The sequence below is a fragment of the Gavia stellata genome, chromosome 3 (genome assembly GCF_030936135.1).
Source record: "Gavia stellata isolate bGavSte3 chromosome 3, bGavSte3.hap2, whole genome shotgun sequence".
NCBI classification, from domain to species: Eukaryota; Metazoa; Chordata; class Aves; order Gaviiformes; family Gaviidae; genus Gavia; species Gavia stellata.
Window position 1 is genome coordinate 62,325,678 of NC_082596.1, and position 23,807 is coordinate 62,349,484.

At 36.0% G+C, this 23,807-nt stretch overlaps 1 protein-coding gene across 1 annotated transcript in view; it reads left to right on the forward strand.

Annotated features, from left to right (window-relative positions):
* DOK6 (docking protein 6) overlaps nt 1-23,807 on the forward strand; it is a 251,564-nt gene that overhangs the window by 152,061 nt on the left and 75,696 nt on the right. The window contains exons 4-5 of the mRNA XM_059815585.1: nt 2,245-2,364; nt 11,994-12,183. Coding sequence (XP_059671568.1) covers nt 2,245-2,364; nt 11,994-12,183 — 310 coding nt within the window. The remainder of the gene's footprint in view (nt 1-2,244; nt 2,365-11,993; nt 12,184-23,807) is intronic.

Sequence of the window (23,807 nt, forward strand, 5' to 3'; positions counted from 1 at the left end):
CATATATATTGTTCTGCAATATGGTTCAGACAGAAAAGAAATTGTGAGAGGGAAGGGAAGGAAACATAGGAGCACTGGACCAGATTTGCACTGTCACCTTCGTGCTACCAGCCTTTCTGCATTGATTCCCCCTGTTTATCTGTAGCTGGAAGCAGATGTTGGGCAACTCAGTGGAAACCCTCCCTGGCGGGGCTTGGCTTACCCATATGCCGGTGCGCTACCCCCTCACACCCCCTCTGCGTGCTGTCAGAATATGGCAGCATGGCTTGTAGTCCACTTTTATCACCTCCCTGGCATGAAGCCCTCTCCATGGGAAGGTATGATTTATAAGGCATGGCTCTGGTTCAACAGACCTCATGAATATCCAAGGAAATGGCAAAGGCTGAAGGAGAGGAAGGGAAAACAGGAGGGAAATTTCTTCATGCATAAGCAGAAGATGAATTTTGGAGGTAGGCTTTCAAACAAGTTCACCTTATTCCTTTTAAAAGCCCTAAGTTTTTATTGTTGTCCAGAGATATACCTGTTCTCTCCTTACTTCCATCAAGGAGGCTGTATCTGTAGAAGTGTTAAGGAACAGTACGTTTCACCTCAATATTTTCTTCTCACATACAAAGTTAAATGTCATGTGGATGTTACTGACAGAAAGTTCTGTCTCTTACCACCAGAAGCTGAGACTGTTATGAGAAGACCAACTTTGGGGATCTGTGTCCTGAGACAAAGACTGCAAAAAATGAGGAGGGGTTAAGGGAAACCCCTTTGCTTAGAGCACTCTGAAGAAACCCCACTAATTGTTTGTGTCCCTGTGACAACAACCACATTCGGCTCTCAAAAATCCCAGAACAGGTTCTATCATTTGAGCTGTGTTTCTGGGAACTTGGTCAGCTGATAGCCATAATAACTCAGGAACAATCTGTTCCTAGATTATTCAGGGCCCTGAACAAAGGAGGGTATCCAAAGGTTCTTGAAGAACTGGAATTGCATGCCTGTCTCCCTTTCTTGTCCACCAAATATTTCTGTCTCTTGAGATCTATGCCCAACCAGGCGAGGATTTGCGGACTGTACCAATTAGGCATGGAAAGATTTTTCTTGGATATAAATTTTCATTAATTACAATGAGCCATCATCACTAGATGCTTCAGGGCTTGCATGCAGTATTTTTCTCTCTCACTGATTTTCAGCACTGTATTGGAGGGATTGCCACAAAAGTATTTTTCAGATGTCCCCAAAAATAGGAATGAAAAAACTGTAGCGGTTTGATAGAGACATTTCTAGATGACTGGAGTCACCCACTCCTAAAGATGATCGAATATAGAGTGACTGAGACAATGGATGCTCAGCGTGTGCCTGGTGCCAAGCCTGCTCTCCAGAAAGTTTCCTTTAGGTGATGCCTATCCTGTAATGAAAGACAGTCATCTTATTTACATGATTTTTATTAGTTGTGGTTTCACACTGTATGAACACCAACTTGAGATGTTTGTTTGACCAATGCCAGAGATTTTGTTATGTTAAGTTTGGGAAGTGGATAGAATGAGGCTGGGTGTGTAGGGGGGGCTGTTGTGGTGTCTCAGGGTGTTATACCTTGGGGAGTTTATGTCTTGGTAGACTGGCTGATAGAGAGCTCTTAGATGTACACCAATGGCATGTAATAGAGGACTCAGAAAGGACTAGGTCTTGAATTTTCATACAAATGTTCCAACTAATGCCCAAATTGCTCTGAGACCAAAAGAAGGTGAACAGAACTGAAGTTAATTATTCAGACTAACTTGACAGGCATAGCCATTCAGTTCAGCACAGGAGGAAGTTTTGCATTTGAAGATCTTTTTATTACTGTTTTTCCTTTGCTCCTAGGAAAATACTCCAGAACATTCAGAAACAGGAAGTTTCAGCTTCACCTAAAGAGCAGTAAAGAATATTTCAGACATTATATCTAATGTTTTTCTAAATTGCATTTTTTCTTTCAAGAAGGGCTACTAGAAATATACTGCCTTGAAAACTCACTACTCTTCTTTTTTGTTAACTCCACCTCCTATCCCCAAATTTGAAAGTGGAAGATGCAGTCCTAATAGTGTAAACCCTTTTAGAAGTTCATAAATCAAGGCAAAGAAATTCATGTGGAACTTTATGTTAATAACTTGTGTTTCAACACAAGCATATTGTCATAAAGCTGGTAAGTAAGAAGGTATTGATTTAACTTCACACTTTTTTGAGTAAAATGTTAACACAATTTTTTTCCTGTTTTTCCAGAACTAGAGGCAGAGGAATGGTGTAAACATCTTTGCATGGAGTGTCTAGGAACCAGGCTCAATGATATAAGTCTTGGGGAACCAGATTTGCTTGCTGCTGGAGTCCAGAGAGAACAAAATGGTAAGTAACTTCGTGATTGCTACTACATCAGTTCTTAGGTGATGTTCCATGTTATCTTTGCTCGTGTTTGTTGTTGTGAGGATTTTTACTATTAGCTAGAAACATGTCATTAACGACTAAACGTCTGGACATGTTTTTGAGGCTTAATCCTATTTTTCCTACAAATAAAGATGATTAAATTCCATGCCAAATAGCACATGCAGAGTGACTTCATGTCTTCATTGCATTCACATTTTCCTGTCACGGGAAATGATGACTATGACCTTTCTGGTTCTGGAAACAATGGCCTCTGTGCAGAGGAATAAAACAGCAGCTGTTGTTCCACAGCCTTTAAAAGACAGCGATGAACATATCAACACCACTTTGGACTGCAAAACACATATTTGCTTTAAACTCATACCTGTCTTGAATAATTAATTCAAGGGCATCTAAATGTTGTCAAATACAGGTGAAAAGGGCAATGACAGATGCTAGTCAGCACTAAGCCTGAGCTTGTAAGTCTTCGTCTAAAGGCTATTTGGAACAGAACTTTAGATTAGACACTTGCACAGGAAGGATGCTAGTGGATGGAATATGCAATAATGAAAGAAAATGTGTGATTATCCTGTCTTTTAATTCCTATTAATGAACATGAGGGCCACACAAAATGTGCTCATTTATTCCTCCCTAAATTACAGCTCTCAATGATTATTACTGTCTTGATACTTTTAGATCCAATAGCTTTTAACAAAGTAATAAAACAAACTGCCTCAATGGTCATAAAATACCAAGCCAACTATCATTATAAACAAAATTATGTACTTAAATTATAGAACGAATAGCACTATATTGATTATATTGTATTAATTTCATAGAAGAGTCCAGACATCTCTTAACCTAATAACATAAAATATACAGAAATCTTTAAGAAATTTTGTTCAAAAATCACACACGTTCAAGTGTGATTTAAAAGAATTTCAAATGTTTGTGAAGTTGTTTGTCTGGAGCTCCTTCACAAATGCGAAAGGGAATAAATCTTGTCAAAAGCCTGTGATGTGAGCAGAAAAATAGGTTGAAATTCATCAAGCTCTTTCTGCAGTGAATTCATGTACTGTCCAGCAGCTTTTGGACATAGATGGCAAGTATTACATTTCATCTTGTTCTTGAAAGAGATGCAGTTACACACATGACCTCCAGAAGGCATAGATTAGTTCTGTTGTGTGAACAGTCTTGATTCAATTGCCTTAGTCTAGAAATTAACTGCAGTGTTACCAGCTGGCATATATGAACATAACTAGTATCTTTATTGTTCTAAGTGAATGTATGAAAGGAAACAAAGAGGCAAAGCATGTATTTGTTGTACAAATGCTTGTAAATACTTAAGGGGTTGGTGCCAGAAGGATGGGGCCAGTCTTTTTTCAGTGGTGTCCAGTGACAGGACAGGAGGTAACGGGCACAAACTTGGTCATAGGAAGTTCCATCCAAACATGAGGAGGAACTTCTTTACTTTGAGGGTGGTAGAGCACTGGAACAAGCTGCCCAGAGAGGTTGTGGAGTCTCCTTCTTTGGAGATATTCAAAATTCGTCTTGGACGCGTTCCTGTGCAATCTGCTCTAGGTGAACCTACTCTGGTGGGGAGATTGGACTAGATGATCTCCAGAGGTCCCTTCCAACCCCTATCATTTGGTGATTCTGTGAAATCACATGAATAAGAACACATGGAGGGTATCATTAGCCATATTCTTTTAAACCAAGTGGCTGAATACATATAATCCAACATTTGATGAGCATGCTCTGCTAAATCATTAGTTATAGTATCTCAGACAAGTAATTCTGATATCTATCTGCTTCCTTCCCTCATCCCCTCGATGCACAACTCTGTATTTTAATAAGCATGTTTGAAATTCAAACTTGTCTTATTCAGAAGCAAAGCAAATTCTGTTTAGGGGTTCTTTTAATCAGCTTGGAAGGAGGGAAGAGTAAAGAGATTCTTACTATTGGTATGAAATCTAATGTTTTGTTCATTTAGCTATACTGTAAGAACCTGCAGTTGCACTCAAATTTCTTTAGCAGATTCCTTCAGTAAAATCAGTGGAGTGGAACCGTGACTTCAGTTTATACTAGTTACCTTCTTCTGCAAATGTGGCAGTGTCATTCCCCACATGACAGTTTTATGGAAAAGGTGACTAATTGGAGGGTGGAATCATTTGGTGAGCTCTGCCAAAATATTTCAAATTTTAAATTTATTTTCTTGCACATTTTCCCTATATGGTAGTTTTTAAAGGCATGCTATCAAAAATTATGGTTCACAAGATACCTTAAAACCTTTCAAAAGTATACAGAGATTTTGTTAACCTGAAACTGAAAGGTCAAAGTTATTTTCCAATTTGAAATTCATGAATAGTGACTATGTGTATGAAATGTCTACAATCTTGCTCATTGTGAAAATGGCAGCTGTTTCACTCTCAGGGTCATTTTTTTTTTGTGTGTGTTAAATAAAAACTGTACACTGGTATAATTCCTTTGAATGTCATTATTTCAAAACATATTGCAAGTATGTCAACTTCATAAAATTCCTCTTGAGTTAGTCAATGTGTTAATATTTACTTGAAATAGAGATGTGAGAACACAGTTTGTAAAACCTGTAAAAGAATCATAAAGCCTCAGCATCTAGTTTCATGCAGGTTCTGTTGCCTGAACCACACGAGGGCTTTGTTTCAGGTCACTGAACAAAAGATGTCTCTTAGTATCTGAGCAAGACCACAAATTGCATTGTCATAAATACTACAGTGGTTTCACAGTTTTAGATATATTGTATTTTTTACATCTTAAGGGCTAAAAGGAATTGAATAATGGTGTTATACTGTTGATATCTTTATGATATGACAGGGTGTTAATACCATTAATCCCAAAAGAACAGGTGTATTAACCATTAATCCCGTATCATTCCACTGTCTTTTTTCAAATGGTTACTTTGCCCTAAAGATTTTCTGTTTTGTACGTTTGTGTTTTAGTCCCTGTATATGACCACCGTAGACAGTACCTTCAGTTGCAACATTTATAATAATTTTCTTAATTATTATCTGGGACCGTAAAAATTGCTTTGTGCAACTTTTATTTTTTACACCTAAGGAATCACATTTCAGAAAATACTTGGCAAGGAAAATATGTATGTTTTCTGTGATTTGTCCAATATCTCTTTTTGTTACATCTGAACCTGTTTGTCCTCCCGCTCTTACTCCTGTGGTTCTCCTGAGATGAGCTTTCAATTTCAGAAGGGAGGACACCTGATTCTCTGTGACACGAATGCAACAATATGATTTGCAAAACAGTTTGTTCCAAAGCCTGGCAAAATTGCTGTTTGGTTGTGCAAATGTCATGGCTAAAAGGCCACGCATTCATAAGGCATTTCTGTCATATGAGGATAAAAATTTACAGTAGTGCAGTGATCTGAAAGAGACATTCTTTTATGTTCTGAGTTGTTCAGTAAGTGCTGGTGAGATCTATTTTATTGTAGTTGCACTGTTGCTTGACCCTCCAGCACCAAGCAATTCTGCAGTGGTGATAGCTAAAAGAGCCGAACTATAGTTCTGCACTGCTTATACCAGAGACCTCTAGCTATTGTGTCTCGTAGGAAGAATAGAGAAGACATCTAAGTAATCCCTGTGCAAAGCACATCAGTAACAGAAAGCTTCTCACTGGATTTCATGTCGATTATTACTTTCAAGAGGTATTACCGCAAGTCTTAATGTGTAAACTACGCTGCGGAAAATGACCTTTAGGTGGTTTTCTTTTTATATTTAAGGCTCACAACTAATGGCTGCTTAGTTTGCAATGATACGCAGATTCCAATAAAAGTGAGATTTGAAATGAAGCTTCTGTTACTCTCCAACCATTTTACCTTCTCTCTCCTGCAAATCTAAAAGTGATTTTTTTGTGTTCCTCAGCCCTAAATCAGCAACCCTATTTCTGTTTAAATTTCTTTTCACACCAAACACGGTCCCTTACTGTTTATAAATGTCTATTTAGATTATTTGATAAAGAATGAACATATAGTATTAAATCAAAAGCAGTAAAGACTACATGATCCTATTCAGATAACAAATTTAGTATAATAGCAGTGGAGCTGTATATACAGTGATGAGACAAATAATAATACACAGTTATAACTCCAGGAAAGAAAACATGGACTCAGTTGGATCTGATAACACTGTTGACAAGTAGTCTTCTAAGCAATATCCTGTGATACTTGCACACACACATTTCATATTCCTTAGGTTTCTCAAGCTGCTGCTAGGGAAAGAAATCGTGAATGTAGAGTGGTGTCTTCATTTGGAAGAATTGGAAACTTGCATTCCAGCTCTCAATGCATTTGGAAGCATTTGTAATATACCCCAAAACATAACAAGAACAAATCTTTTTTTTTTAATATTTTAACTGCCCAGCTGTTGTCATCTAGAATTTGTCCATGCTTATGATTTTTTTTTCAAAATATCACTGTTTCCAATGTCTCACTGTATTTTCATTCTTTATAAAAGGAAGTAATTAGAAAGAAGTTATCCAAATGGACAGTATACAATGACAGACTATATTTACTATGAAAAAGAAACCAGAATATTCAAGACAATATTGGTTAAAAATGCATTATGTGTAGACAGTGCTACTAAATTCACTCTTTAAAAGTAGGTGCTTCCCTTTGGTGAAGACTCTATTCCTATCTATTTTGAGTACTAAATAATAACACTAAAATAGCTGAATACTTGTACTAAATCATATTCTATTAAACTTTACTTGTAAACCTGATGTAAACACTGAAGAAAATAGGTCAATGTAAAAATGCAAATTTTTAAACTGAAGAAAAGGCCTGATCCATCTTTTGCTGTTGTAGCTCATTTATTGTCAGGTGTCATGCCTATAATGTCAATATGATGCTTTTCTATTATGTACTACCGGTGCTTTGGCTTTTTTTTTTTAACACATTATGAAGCTAATTTTGATTTTAGAAGTCTGGAAAACTTTGAAAGGTAATTAATTTTTTACTTTTACTCCCTGCTTAATATTTAAATTAATATCTCATAAAATTAATTCCCTTGTAAAGTTTTTTCTCTTTTTCATAACATTTGTTTTACCTTCCTTTTTATTTAAAAACATTCCACAGTACAACAGTCTTGCTTCCTGGATTTTAATTGCAAGAAACTCATTAATTTCTGTGAGTAAAAATGTAGCTTTTCATAGTGAACAACGTCCTTGAATCCTTGGAAGAAGATTATGAGTTATTTTTTTATGCCACATTTTGAGATTACAAACTACAGCCAAAGCATAGAGACTTTGTAATTACGTTCATAGAGCTGACTTGTTTTAGGGCATTTTCTAGGGTCCGTATAATCTGTTTGTGATTTACTACATAAAAGCATATTGCATGTTTTTTATTCATCTTCTGTTTTCCTTAATCCATTTTTATACTCTGTTGTTTTTTTTTCAAAAAGGAACCAAACATAGCCAGATTTATTCAGAAAAGAAAGGTGCTTACAGTTTTAATGGCTGGTTAATCCAGTGAGATTTCAGATTCTTCTCTACCTTACTACTTATCAGTGAAACAATTTAGAATAATTTATTTATGGTAGCCTTTATATTTTCATTGAGATGTTAATAAACATTTCCATACATTTTCAACAGAAGCAAAGCAGAATAATTATAAGTAAAGGAATAAAATTAATTCTGGAGTCCTGGTTCCTCACTGTGTAAAGCAGGAGACAATCGTTCTAATAGACCTGACATATTAATCAATACAAAATGCTGTGACTTCAAGACTTGAAGCTCTCTTTCCACTTGCAAATTAGCCACAGATGGTCAGCAGCAGAAGTCTCATAGATGGAGAAGGAGTTTCTTCCAGATAGAAACTGAATATTTGTTTTTAAAGCCTCTTCTCATATAGACCTCACCAACCTGGCTGCCTCCTCCCATAAGTAGTTTTTCCCTCTCATTAAAACTGAAATGAAACAAGGCATCTGGATTGCAAGACTGCAATGTCATCTGGTCAGTTTTCCAACTGGGATGGTTTAGGCAAGGAATCCAGCAATCAAATGGCAGAACCAGGATCATAGGGCCTCACAATCATTTTGCTTCCCCTGTATAGCTGGACTTTGAGCTGAAAGGCTGAGAGCATTTCAGAGTTGCTGCCAAGTCTCCGTCTCAGTCAATATGCTCATTTTAACAAAGACTTTTAGGCTCCTGTGCTCTGGAAAGCGTTATTAAAGGTTGTATTCTTGCCAAAGCCCAAATGCTAAACATCTTTACATGCACAAAGTGTATGATGAAGCATTGCTCTGCTTATTGAAGGAGATGGGAAAGAGCAGTTGCTTTGAAAAGAGTAGAATAATAAGTGTAGCAATGTATCAGCATTTTTTTCTCATCATGGCTCCCCCACTTCCTGAACTTCTCTCTCACCAATTTTAGAGGGAAGAGGATAGTGATGCTGAATGCTGAGGAATTGCACCTGCTTAGTCTCAGCCTTGTCTTGTCCAACAGGATAGCATCTACTTCTTTGTTTTCTTCCATCTCCCTATGTTCTGGGTCCCTCATTAACTTCTATTTACTTAATCTTACTGTAATGAACTGTTTTCTCATCCCACTCATATGCACACGGTGACTGACCCACAGAGAAGCTAAATATCCTATTCAATGCCAGTCAGAAGATATGGTGACAGAATTCAGCTGGGATTCCCAAATCTAGCCTATGAATGTTCTTGCCTGGATGAGTTTAAGGGCAAAACTTCTCTCTAAAAATTGAATGATTACCATTGCCTAGATACATGTTCAAATATTTTCTGAAATGGAAAAATTGGACCCTGTGTTTTAATTCGTAAAATCATTTAATAGCATCTACACCTTTCCATGTCCTCAATTTCCCACTACTCAAAAGTATTAATAAGTTTTTGTTTCAAAAGCAAATCTATCCATCCTCAATCTTCTCCAGGATACTTGCTTTTCTTGCCAAGTTGAGTAAGTGCCAAGAGTGTTACTTTTTGCCCTGCAGCTGATGTTCAGTTTAATCAGACATACTTTTTTTAATCCATGACACCTCACCTTAGACATTGACCTCCCATGCAAAGTCAGCAAATGTCTCCTGACAGTTTGAGGGTACCGTATGTCCTGAATACCCTTCATGCATTAATATACTTCAGCACTTCAGAGAAGCTGAGCATTTCATGAATGTCCTGGTAATTTCTAAAACAAGTTGAAATATTCTGTGCCTTCAACACAACAGTTTAATGTTTACTTCAGAAAATAATTGCACCTTTCCATTTTTTCTTCTGTCTGAGGTGCTCTGCTAGTGAAGACAGGGAAAGGGAAAGGTTTCTATTCTCATCTAGCAACCCCGTTCCCCCATAGACACATTGTGTGTTTTCATGTAATGTAAAGGGGAGGCCGAGAGAACCAGCTGGTATATCGGTCCTCTGCATATTTCTTTCAAAGAGAGGAAAGTAACAGGAAGTTGCAGCATGGCAATGCAAAACTGGAGCCTAGTTTATGATAAAAGCACACCTGTATAGGTCCTAGGCATTTTTGCATAAACATCATGACATAACGATTCTGAAAAAGGGTACGCATATATATTTATAAAAACATAATTCCATTGCAAAGTATAAGTTATCTTGTTCTCCACCATTCCCTTCCCAGTACAGTCATTAACCCATACTCCCATGTAAGTCTTTCCATTTACTTCAATAGGGGTTAAGTTAGACCTGTGCTCAACACACTCCTCTGAGTGTTAGGGGAAATTCTTTGCAGTGATCTCAGCAGCACCTGCTAGTCTATTTGTGCTGTGTGTCAGAAGACTTTTACAAAATATTAGGAGTTTCACACATGGGACCTTAGTCATAAAATGAAACTTTCAGGGCTAACACCCATTAGTGTGATTAATGAGAACTAGAGCCTGGGAGATGTTGAATGGCTATGAAACTGAATGAATCAATTGGGGAGTCATTAATAGGACAAAATTAAATTGACTGAAACAGAATAACATTGGGGATGACGAGTTTTCTTACAACTATGTAGGACAGCAATTCTTACTACTCACCCAGCAGTTTCCTGCTTCCATTAATTCTTCAGCCAAACTTTTGCTACTTTATTCACACACACACACATACTCACACACACACTTCTAACATATTTTGTATTAACTGACTTATTTGCAATATTTTCACTGATTTGTCAGAAAGTGTATATATATCAAATATTTTAAAAATGGCAACATAATGTCTGTGATATTGAATGTCAAACACAATGGGAAGCTGCATCTAATTTTGACTTACGATAAATTTCTCTCACTTTATTCTTCTTCTGTTTACTTTAAATTCCTTCCTAATTTTTATGAGAACACCATGAGAAAATTCAATGCAAATGGCTGATTAAAAATGTTCCACACCAAACTGTCATTCATTTATTAAGTAATTGGAGACAATATTACTATCAGGTGTCCCTTTAAAGTACTGTCCCTTTTCCCAGTACTGTTTATTGAATGAGCATTGCTCATGTTCATACTTTAAATTGTTCTTTCCTTTTTTGTCAGCACCCTTCAGTGCAGTAGTATTGACATTTTGCATTTCTATCCTATTTCAAAAATGAAAGCAAATGTTGAGAGAAAGTTGTGAATCAGCAGCACTCTCTCATATTATGCTATTAAGCCCTAAGATTTCAGTGCCTTTAGAGTTAGAATACAGGCTAGCACTTCCAACTGTACAACCTGTATTTTAATTAAGTTTTTTATTCTTTGTAGAAGCAACTCATAGAAACATTAGTTATTCTTCAAAGAAAATGGCATTTTTATTTAAAATTTTCTTGCTATTACTGTGGTTTACTTCCTTCCATATGAGTTAATGGTGGGTTTTTTGCCTCTTTTAAGGATAGTTTTTGTGTTGCTTATTAAATCACATGCAATTTAGACACTTCAGAAAATTGTTAATGCCCTTGACCTCTTACTGCAGTGAGTGTACTCTGCAGTGGAAGTGCAGCTGATAGCAATTGATGTCATGACCATAATAATATATCATGTTGAATCAGATTTTTCAAGAAAGCAACAGGTAATTTAAAATGCTATTAATTTGACAAATGATAATGAGTTTGGCACATAAATAGAAACCGAACATAAAGAAATTACTTATTAAAAAGCTTCAACAAGCAAACCTGGGTTTGGAATTTCAAGGACAGTTTTTCTAAGGGGCAGTGTTTGTACATACATGTTTTGTCAAGATGCCTATAGTTCTATTCTTTGAGAGGAGTCTCTGTAGGAGTTCAAGTCATCGTGAATTTTGATTTGCAAAGAGTCATGGACCTTAATGGGAGAATAAAGGACTTGCTGGGATCATATGTCAGAGGACTACGGAGATCATCTGTGAAAGATGTTTCAGTTTGCTGCATTATTTATAATGAAAATGAAATGAAGAAGATTCTCTTCTTACTCCTCTCGTGTACACTAGCAAGGCTTCTTCAACATCAGTGGATCCTCACTTCTTTCAAGACTAGAAATTTGGCCTTGGTTTCTGAACCATTAGGAACTAAAGACTTTATTTTATTATTTCTTTTCCCAGTACAAAATCTTACCTTAACTGGTGATGCCTTATTCTGTGTTTTGTTTTTTTTTTTTCCAGAACGATTCAATGTATATCTTATGCCTACACCAAATTTAGATATCTATGGGGAATGTACAATGCAGATCACACATGAAAACATCTATCTCTGGGACATCCACAATGCCAAGGTCAAGCTGGTCATGTGGCCTCTGAGCTCTTTGAGGAGATACGGACGTGACTCAACATGGTTCACATTTGAGTCTGGAAGGTAAGAGCTAAGGAGAAGCATCAAGAAGAAATAAGCGGTGATTTTTTGAGAAGCAGTCTGATAAGTTAGATTAGCCTCTCATTATAAAGAAAGACAGAATACATGGCCTCTCCACAGACTTCCATTTGTTGAATATTTCTCTTCAATATATTCAACCCAGTGTTCGAAATAAACATTAATATATCTTATAGTTAAAATGACCTTAAGCTTCCTCTGATTTTTATTTATATGTGGTTAAATTGTCATTCTTAAGGTTTATGAGTCTCACTGTGCTTAAACACTAGTGTGGTATAATTTGAGTACTTTTGATGTAGAAGAAATCAATTCTGGATTATGGAAAAGGCTCATCACACAATATGAATGGAATAACTTCTGTTACACTAGATATTACTCTTTTTGGATGTTCTTGATGACTGATTGCCACCCTAGAGTATAATTGCAAGCGGGAGTACAGAGAACACTGTGAATCCGTAAAAAGGCTAGCTCTTTTTTCTGCCTGCAGTTTTAATCCTCATTGCCATTTCCATCCTCAGATCAGTTTTAAATGTCTATGGAGCTCTGTTTTGCCCCCCTTTCATATCTTTTTAATGCATTTCATATCTTGCCATTAGGTCCACTGCCCTTTCTGCATTTCTGTGCAGAAATAGTTCTGCGTTCATCTCTGCCTTTGGTGATGTTTCATCTTGTATTTTATGGTTCTAGATTTTTCTAAGTTTGTCATACTCCCTTAGGGGGAGCCTGAATATTCTGAAGCAATCTGTGAAATTACAGGTGTTTTTACACTCTTGGGTTAGCCACAGTGCCTTGTTAAAAATCTTTATATGCATTTCGATGTGTACTTATTCAATATCATTAACAAATATTCACAAAAATACAGTTGGTGATCACAAACAAAAACATGGACCAAATGGACCCTACAGCTTAAGGAGGTCATGACCAAAGTTCCTCTGCATTTTCTTATAGATGGGAGTTACCACTTAACTCGTAACTTTTTATATTCAGACTGATGTCACCAAAGCATTTTAGTGCTCTGCTACTTTTCTGTGATGACTTCGCCATTAAATATCATGAAGACATAATTTTTTTTTATTGAATATTGTTTTACTAAAAATTAGCAATGGTTGACCCATGTTTCAGTTTTGTTTCAATGATTAAGCTGTGGGGCTCATTCAAATATACAGTTTTAGCAACAATAATTTGCTAAATCATTCCTTCCCCTAGGCTTCAAACTACCTCATGTGAAACTAGTTCAAGCAACATACCTATGCAATACCAGAAAGCGAATCAAATGCCAAATACAATGCCTGAAACCCACCATAACAAACAAGCAAGCAAACAAACAAACAAAAACCCTAGGATTTATCTTTATCCCATTCTTTGTGAATATCCCACTCATTTGACTCTTTGGCTAAATTTGTGTTTGCAGGTTTGCATTTTATTAAAGGGGAAGGGCTTATTTTTGCATAAAAAGGTAATGATTGAAGACTTACTAATGTTTGCTTATTCAGAGTAGTATATCTGTCTGTGAGTAGACCCACTTCTTTTAATTGATTCTGAAGGAAACTATCTTTGGAAATGGGAATCGTTGTTAACTAAAATTAAGATGCTAAAACTAATTCAGATTAATCACTTGAAGTTGCTTTCTTATACATGTCTCAAAATGTGTGTCATTCTCCACAGTGTTTTAATCATGAAAAAAGTAATTCTATGTCATAGTGAATTTTTTTTTTTTTACAATAGTTGCTTTCTGTACTACTCTGGTTTTATCTATGGCTAACAAATTATGTCCAGTGATTGTATATATTCAAGTAAAATGTAAGTTCTACCTCTGCTTTTTCAAGCCTCCTACAGTATTTTAATACCATACTAGTATCTGAATATCACCTTCTCCTACAATCTATGGACCATGCAACCTGATGAAAACTGGATTGTTTTCCTGTGTTTTATTATTATGAGCTAGCTCTGCCTTTATCTGTCATGCTTTATTGTCTTTGATCTGATTCCTCTCTTTTGCTTGCTTGGGAGTACTTTATCTGTCTGATTTGGAAATGCATGAGGACTAGATTTAGACTGGCAGAAAAATGTAGAGGTAAAAAATAGGACTAGAGAAAAGTATCTTCAATAACATCTGAAGACTATATAGGGCAACACTAATGCTTATTTTAAAATCTGTTGTTGATTTGTTCAGCTTTTTATTTTTGTTTTTTAATCAGCATCTTTCTCATCTTTCTGAACATGATTTTGTTCATCCCTTGATCTGCTAGTACCTTAATACAGTAAATTCCTGATGCATGCTGTCTTATCAGAAGTGAAGCGCTCATCCATGTTTTATCAGAATGTTACACAGTAAAAGTGTTGTTGCTTTAATTTTTCTCTAAGGCTTAAATATTAAATGTAGATAATTGCTTTAAAGGAAATATTTTTCAATAGGTTCTTATTTTTTACTGAGTTTTGTCAGCTATGCAGTAGATGTGTATGTGGTTGCATGAAGATTAAGAGTTCAGTTTTATATATTTATTATCTGTCCTCAGTTGTGGTATTGTTTTGTTTGAGAAAATAAATCCCTCTCATTAAAATAAATGGACATATTCACAAAGAGATACTATGATAAATAAATGGATCAAAATTAAACTTTCAGACAATTAAATTTATCTTTTAATAAATATATTGCTTTGCATTTAAATGGAATATGGACTCAGATGTGTAAAACCAAACTGTTCACCTGTCTAATGAAATCTAATAACATGATTTGGAGGATGTCTGAAATATGGGAGGAATGAACACAGGTTCTTTTAAACTGCCAGATTTTTCTGTTTAGTTTTGCACTGAATTGAAGTTTGTAAACATGCACCTTTGCACTAGCTATGAAGTTAGACCCATCTTTATTTTTCATTATTTAGTGACCCAATGAAAGTAAATATTTCCTGCACAGCGATTTACTTAATTTGTGTTCTTCCTTATCCAAACTCTGCTGAGATTTGGGGGAAGCACAGTTATATGTGGCTTAGTTCAACATCGGGTGGAAAGATTCTCGTTATTTAAGTACCTAATTAGTGCTAATCCCATGCAATCTACCCATTGATCAGAAAACAGTAATCCACAGCTCCATTAAGCACTGCAATAGCTTCGTACTGATTAATACTGTATATCTAACACAGTGAATGGATCCCACAGTGACTCAGAGCACCTGAGGTAGGATCCTAGCATTTACTTTTCCAAGAGCTAGCCTTTCCACCTGACCAGCTTCGTATCGGCTTGGGGAGTTGAATCATCAATGAGTCAACAGGATTTCCTTAATTTATGGACATGTATAATGTGTTCAGACACCTCATTGTCATTATTTTGAGTATTGGATGTGTGGGAGACACTGTGCCTAAGAACACAGATGATCTGCACAAGTGCACTTATTTCTCTTCAAACTTTTGGAACTGCTGCTCCACATATACATAAGCATTAGTCCCTGATTGTGTCTGATTTTAAGCACCTGAAATGGGAAGTGTACTCCTTACAGGACTGCCTGCCTAACTGTCCAGATGAAGGTACTGTACATTCACACTGGATTGCATTAATTACATGCAATCCAAGAAGCATGCCAGAAAAGTAGTAAAACAGGTACAGATGAAGTATCTCATAGCCCAGATCAGGTATGTAGACACTGTTTTCAGACTCCTGCCAAAGTTACAGGATTCGTTTTGCTGATGTTGTAAACCAAACAATTCATAACAAAGGCCATAAGCAATGTTTAAAATTCACTCTCTGGAAACTGCAAAAGGCAGTTGTCCAAGCTTTCCTTTTAACAAAACAAGCTGGCTGAGGCAATTTGTCAGGAGCATAAGAGGAGACCCCTAAGAATTCAGCATTGTTTTTCATCTCTTGGGGTGAGGCACTGAGCAAACTAAACACATATGGACTCTTTGTTCTTTTTGAAATGTTCTTTCTTTTGCTTTACTGCAATTCTGCCATTTACGTTAAACAATATTTTCTATGTATGGAAACTGTCTGGTCAAGTCTATTAAATGCTGGCCAGAAGTATCAAAAAAAAAAAGCCGAAGTCAAGCTGAAGTAAAGTTAAAACACTGTGGAAGCCCCAGTCAAACTTTGTCAAATACTGTAAGTTTCCAGCTGAGTAGAGAGGTGGAGGCAGTAGGTTTGTTCTTGGAGTTTTGAGAACAAAAGGAGCCACAAATCCATGACACAGTCCTTTTTCTGAAATATATTTTCTTCTATTTTGTAGACAAGACGTTGCAATTTAAACAATTTCAAGTATTTCAAGTTTGTTCACACTGTGCATTCAGAGAGGTCCATTGAACCATACTAAACTATTCCTTCTTTTTTTGCCTTTGATTTTGTTTTTTTCTTCATGACAGAAAATCTAATGAAATGTGGTACTCTCTGTCACTTCTAAGATCTGGAATCTGTGTCTTTGATTGAGAAAATTATTCAGCTCAAGAATTGCAGAGTGGTAACATGAGAATTTCTCATATTTTTTTTCCTTTTATGCAACCCAAGACTGACATTACTCATTTTCTCAGTGGTAGATACACAGATGCTAGGGTTATCTGAAGCAGAAAGTTCAGTGTTTGCTTCAGGCACTACATCTGACTGAAATCTTTCATTTGTCTATCAGTCCTCTGTGTCAATTTTTGGTGTTAATGTGAAATGTATTAGTCACTTAACTCTTAAAGTTAAATTACAGGAAACATACTCTTTTATCCTTATGTGGGGAGAGGCCCCTTATGTATGGCCCTCATGAGACAGTTGTTCTGGGACTTCATACACGTATCAACTCAGGTCTATACCTCCCTGAAGAGAAGCCTTCAATTCCTGATTGCTGGTGGATTATCTAAATTGTGGATTAAGTTTATCATAGGTTTATCATAGAATTATAAATCATATATTATAAATAATTCTAAATATCATTATAAATAATAAGCTTGTCATAGAATTTGTAAGTCACTTTGGGTTGAGCAGCAGTATGAGCACTCACGTGCAGCTGAAAGAAATAGATTTATCATTTCACATAAACATCAACTCAGAGCTCTCAGTATCCCACACTTAATAGTTAAGTTTGTTAGGATCTTCTTCTTCTTTCACACCTTTCAAAAAGACTAATTACCCATGATGTGAATTTTCTGTATTTTTGTTTTATCTGTTTTTTCACTACCTCTTCCCGTCTTACTCATATTCTTTCCCCAAGTGGTACGTATTGCTAAAATCTGAAAATAACTTTAAAAAAGAAACAGGAATCTCTTGTATGTATCCCCTCCTTGTTTCTTCTGTAATCACATAGCCCTAATTTTAGGAAAAGTGGCATTTTTACCATTGAAAAGGTTTAATTAGTTCCTGGTTAACAGTGCCAAGGTTATACTGTAATATGTTGTAATTGTTCCATTCCTACCTTTTTTCCATTCCAACTTCATTCCAACCCTTAATTTGCCTTCTGCCAAATTCTTGACCTAGAATAAGTTCTGTGTTAGTTAACTGATTCACTTAAACCCTACTTAAAAAGGAGTTGCGTGTTTAACTCATCTACAGGACTCTTACTCTGGTTTTGATCATGGTACCTAATCTAAAAATTCTTTTACTAGCGGAAATTAATGTAGCTCATTGTAAGTGATTTATAAAGTGCTCATTGCATTTTGTCTCTGCCAAGGCTCCTCTAAGACTCCTCTAGCATTCGTAAGTCAGAGTGAGTTCCACCAAAACTCACATAACAATGAAATTCTCTGCAGAGAATATATAGCAGAGAGAAGAAGGGATTATATACAAGCTTCTTTATCCTAAATTTCTATTGTACCTTCTAAAGTGTTCTGCTTTTTTTTAGTTCCTCTTTTGAAAATTTGGCCATGATATATACACCTACAAAAGATTTTCTTCAACTGACAAAGAATGTCTGAGCCATTCTACTTTGCTGTGAAAGCTCTAATTTTGATGAGAAAAACAATGGCATCTCAAAAAAGACAATGCACTGAAAGAAAAAAGTTACCTTTATTAAGCTGTGATTGTATTGCAAATAGATTGAGAAGTCTGTGCCTCCTAGGGCAGAGCAGCAAGCTCCACAGATGAAGTTGTGTAGCATAGTAATAAACAAATTTGTAAATACTAAATTGATAGGAATGAGCACATCACTAATTAATTAATTCACCGTTGCCTAACCAGTAAATTTCCTTATGAATTTGTGCTGAATGAAACATATACAGTTAGAAAAAGTTACCTAAAGTTTGTCCAGTTAATACAAAAGACATACAGCTCAGAATGAAAGCCATAATCTCTGTGGTATCTATACAAGTGGGTTGTATTTGCATATTTTACAACCCAGAGGGCTCAGCGTGAGTTTTCAGCTGATCTCTAGATTTCCAATAACATTGGTATAATTAAAACATTACAAAACTTTTTAATGAAATCACTAAGAATTGTCTTGTGGTTTCCTAATGTATTAGCAGACAGCATGTTATGTTCCTTCTGATGATCCTGAGATAACATGAACGGCGCCTTTCAGTTGAAGTGTACAACTTGCCTTCTCCCTTTGTAACACAGTTGTATGTCATAATCAAAGTAGGGCTTGTTTTAAAATATTTTGAGACCAGACGCCATTTTGCTTTCAGATGGTTTTACATACATGCTTGAGCCCAGAAGATTCGTTATTTACTTACCACATTCTAACTGTTCCTTTTCCATACATATGTTCTGCTGCAAGCATGCATTGTTGGATTAATATTCCTGATGCTGAACATGACTAAAGAGGTTATTGCTGTGTAATGTATGAGCAAAAAGCAAATGAAAAAATTCATACATTCTTAATCACATTAGGACTCACTTATTGTTTCAACTTTACATTCTAACCTTTGAATTCCACAGTAAGCATGTAGCAATAATTAATCTCATATGGTGGTTCTGAACAACTTGAGATGCCCAAGCAGCAGGTCCTGTTCTCTCCAAGAGTCAAAATAACATTTAACTTTCTACCTCAAAATACAGGATGACTGAAACATCTCAGATTTGAAAAGTAAAAAAAGAATTAAAAGCCCCCTTTAAAAAAAATCTAGAGCAAAACTCAGAAACTCATGTGTACAAAATGCTAATAAATTTGACAATGCTCTTCATTTTTTATATAGATTCCATTTACAATAACTGCCAGTGTGTCTATTTTAGCAGTTAAATACTGTTGCATCTCTCCCCCACCAAGCTTATTTCAATGAGCTGATTAAAAATGCTGAAAGTGGGCACCTAATTATCTGTACAGACAGTAGGAGAGTGTTAAACACTTCACAAAGGAGGATCCAGAAAGTCATGTTTTGCAGAGAGCCATCTAGCCAGCAAGAATGCTAAGCACAAATAAATACTTCTTTTCTCCAAAGCTTATGAATGTAGCATCATCGATCGAGGAGGTTTGAAATATCCTCTATGCTGTGGCTGTGTACTGTACAAACATAGAAGGAAGTAATCAAAATGCAAAGGCTGGAATTTGCACAGCAAAAGAGCCTTGTTCATGAATATGTAGGAACCTGTGCAAGCCCACACTTGCACATACACACATGGAGCATTGCAGAAGCATAAAAGGGCACGGTTTTAAACATTTGTCAGCTTCATTTGTTGTCGGGAACTGTGGTTTCTGGGCTTCAGCTGGCACATAGGTTTATTCTAAAGGCCATTGTAGTGTCTGAACAGTTGTCTCTTGTATGTCACGTGAAAAACTGCAATGGAAGTTTTATTTTTCTCTCAGGCTTGGGACTTGATTATACCAGAATCAAGCTGAGCGTAGCATGACTGCCAGTCACTACTTGTGAGCTGAGAAAGCTGCTTTAGCAGGCTGGTCTTGGAAGGTTTACCTAATATCTGCCTAATCCCCCTTATTCTCTCAGGTAGTGTTAATTCTTTGTTCTCACAAATAATAAACTCACTTATAAAATAACTCAATAAAATAACGCAATAAGGTCTTGGCCTTTACTGTCAGTTACAGATGTATAGCAGTTCCAGAAGTACTTCTATATTCTGGATATAGTAATAGTGTGAGAGCAGAAACTCTGCTGTTGAAATTTCCATGGAGATTCTTTTTTTCAGTAGCTGTATTCTGGCTTTTCATTAGTAAGCTGGCTGCCAACACAGCTTTATGTACGCATATCACATATATACATTTCCAAACATACTCACGTATGTGATCTCAGTGCACCCAAGACTGTGTTGGAATACGTAACTGTGGAGGTTACTGACTTCTTTTTTTTTCTTTCCTATTGCTGTAGTTTTTTACAAATTTTGTTTGCAAAAATCAATCAATAATCATGAAGGTAATTAATGTTTTCAACCACTAGCTTAATTAATTAATTATTAAATTCATTAATTATGTCATTAATTAGAAAAACAAATTCTGCTCTTCTGTAAAAAGCTATAGGTAAACAAAACCAAGACAATAATATTGAATGTAAATTTGCATTCATTTGCTTTTGGTGTTAAAATGACTTTATTTAAAATTTTATGTTCATACAAGCCAGAGAATAGGATATTTTGGTTCAAACCTTTCAAACATGCCAAAAAACTCTGATATAGATTCTTCGCTACTTCTCAGCAGCCACACCCTTAATGAAATCCAAGTTACTTTTTGTGAATATTTGCTACTAAGGCAAATACATGCACAGATATATTTAAAGACGCATATAATATAGTGTAATATAAAATCTGTTCTTCCAAAAATGGGTATATAACTAAATAGAAAGACCTGAAAGAACTATCAAATTGAGCATTCCTGAGTAATTCCTTTATTTTTTTAGACAATGATGGTATATGCTGATTGAATACAAATCCATGTGATAAATTTCAGTTTTTGTTTTCACAAAGCAGTCTGCTAAGTGAAAACAAGCCTAATAATTGAAAACCATGCACAGCCCTCCTAGCATTGTCATACATTATGCCCCTCTCAAATATTTTACTGCAACAGAATGTTCTCTCACTCAAAATTAAATTAACTAAAGAATTATCAAAATATTGCCACACATGGGAGATGGAGAGCACTTTACAGGCAGTGCCTGCTCGGTAGCATTCTGGAAAAGTCAGGCTATTTTTGAGGTGTGCTTGACTGGTCCTGCAGGCTCCTTTAATCTTCTGCTTATTTATAAGGTACCAAAGGAAGGTTTGTCCCTTAGCCCCTGTTAGAGGAAATGCTATTAGCTACTGTGTCCCTCCTAATAATACTTCTTTGCTATCACGGTAAGTTATTACTATTATTGCACTATTAATAATGTTGTACTCTGTGGTGTGTGATTTATTTCTGCTGTGAGTAGTCATTTGTCACATATTTTCTAAAAAGCTTCCATCTTATTAGAAAGAGGGGAGGGAGAGGCAGCATCTAATGGAATCCCTCAATCTCAGCAGCTCCAAACATCATTTCATCTTTCTGAGATTTTGGAATAAAATTCAGTACAGTGCTGTAATTCACCGAGGTGCTTCAGCTACTTGATTCTCCTGTCAGTGGCCGAAGAGTCAAATATAACATTGCACTCGCATGACTTGCTTGAACCAGTGCAAAAAAGCAAATTTTCACATTTTAAAGATTTGTTTGGGTTTTTTTTAATTCTCTGTCCAGCTTGGAAAATATCCCTCCTTTAAAATGATACTTTAAATGATCCCTGGTACACTTTTTGAAAACATTTTGGGATGAATGACAGGAGAGATTTTATTTTCCTGAAATATGTGCTATTATGGCTGAAATTTCATTAAGTTGACTAAAAAAGTAAATAAAAATTATCATCACTTATTGCAAAACTGCATTTATTAGTATGTAGTATTTAAAAACTAAAAAAAATTGAAATTATCTGACCATAAGTACCATTTACTATCAGGAATGGGTTTGAAGGACAGAAAATTTTATAGTTTACATGATGATTCAGTGGAAAAACCCTGAAGTTCTAAGTTCTTTCAGACATTGACTGAGGATGCCAAACCTTTATTTAATGAAAGAACAGGTTGGATCATCTATATTTCTGGCGACTTACTTATCTAAGAGTACTGTCACTGCCACCAGAGAATGAAGAGTGACAGCAGCAATGCAAAACACCACTAGCCTGGAGAGGACCAGGGCATGAGTGTGCTAAAGCTGTTTTGCACACACATTGGAGAGCAAGTGGACCAGCTTGCTGGGACTGAAAGAAACTCAAGGTGTTGATGAAAACAGGAGGGAAGGTTTTGGGGCAGGGGACAGAATGGGCTAAGCACATGGAATAGAAGACAGGAATGTGGTGATGAAATACATGGGCTGGTAAGACAGTAATAGATAGGGAGGGACTTCCAAGTAAAAGCAAAAGCTGGCCGGTTTTCTGATGGAACAGCTTTTGGAATATGTGTAACATTTTAGGAACAACATCTAATCAGAAAGTGTGGAAGATCTGAGCAAAAAGTAGCAACAAGAGGTTGGCCAGAATAAGTGCTTGTCATTGGCAGATGTTGGCAGCACCATCTCAAATATTTAATTTCACAGGTACTTCGCCTTTTTATGGGAGGCTTCTTTAATCCCTGTTGGACCAATTTCTCAGAGAGAAAAAAAAGAAAAATTAGTACTATTAGCTCTTAGCCTTAGAAGCGCAGATGAAATGGACGGCAGCCAAGAAAAAAGTGTTCCGTGCATGTGGAAGTAGTGTCAAATAGCTGGTAAAAAGGACCATCAGATAAATTAGAGCAGAAATAGCAATACACAGAAATAGAAATGTATATTAGCATTTATCTTGAGACTAATATTCTGTCTATGATATGAAGGATACCTATAATACGAATGTTCCAGAGTGAGAAAGTGGGGAAATATTTCAAAAGACTTTTTAAATGTTACCTAGGATACTCAAAATTGTTTTAATGGCATACATGAAATAGCCACACACATGCCCAAGCTATTATGTGTAAATGTCCAGGAAAGGCATGGTCACCTTTTGCTGTATAAAAACTATTAATGTCCATTATATATCATTCTGCCCATAAGGGATTTGTACCCTTTTTCTTCTGCCACCTATAGTGCTTCTTTCTGGATGGCTATATATAAATCTTTGATGAAGCCAGTAGGTATTGCATCTATAGTTCATGGATTTTTTTAAACCTGGCATACAGAATCATGGACAGAAGGGATTGACACATTGCAGTTACAGAGCAGTTCCATGGCTTCTATAAATGTCTTATAAAAATTTTACTAAGGCAGTATAGAACAGTAGAAGCCTAAACTCTGAAATGTTGAACTAGATGAGTAAGCTCCAGTGTAAAAGTAGCTTGTTAGTGTTTTTTCACAGCACAAGATGATTGCTTTTTTTCATTTTGCTTTCTAACAATGCCCCAGGTTTCCTGGGAAGAGAGCAGGCCTGCTGTGCTCAAAAATTTTATGCATTAGAGAAGATGTATTTCATAATTTTAAATTTTACTATTCCAAATTTGTTTTGCAGTCTTTTTTTCCCCTCTTCTGGTGGACTTGTCAAGGTGCATTTCTTGTCAATTAATAGCAACTTGTGCTATGCAGAAAACTGGTCTGAGGGAATATTTATCAAGAATAGATGATGGCACATACACACAATGGCCACAGTTCTTGCCATTCTTACTTAAACATTTTTGTTTTAAGCAAAATCCTGCATAAAACATGTCTCTATCCAGTACAGCAT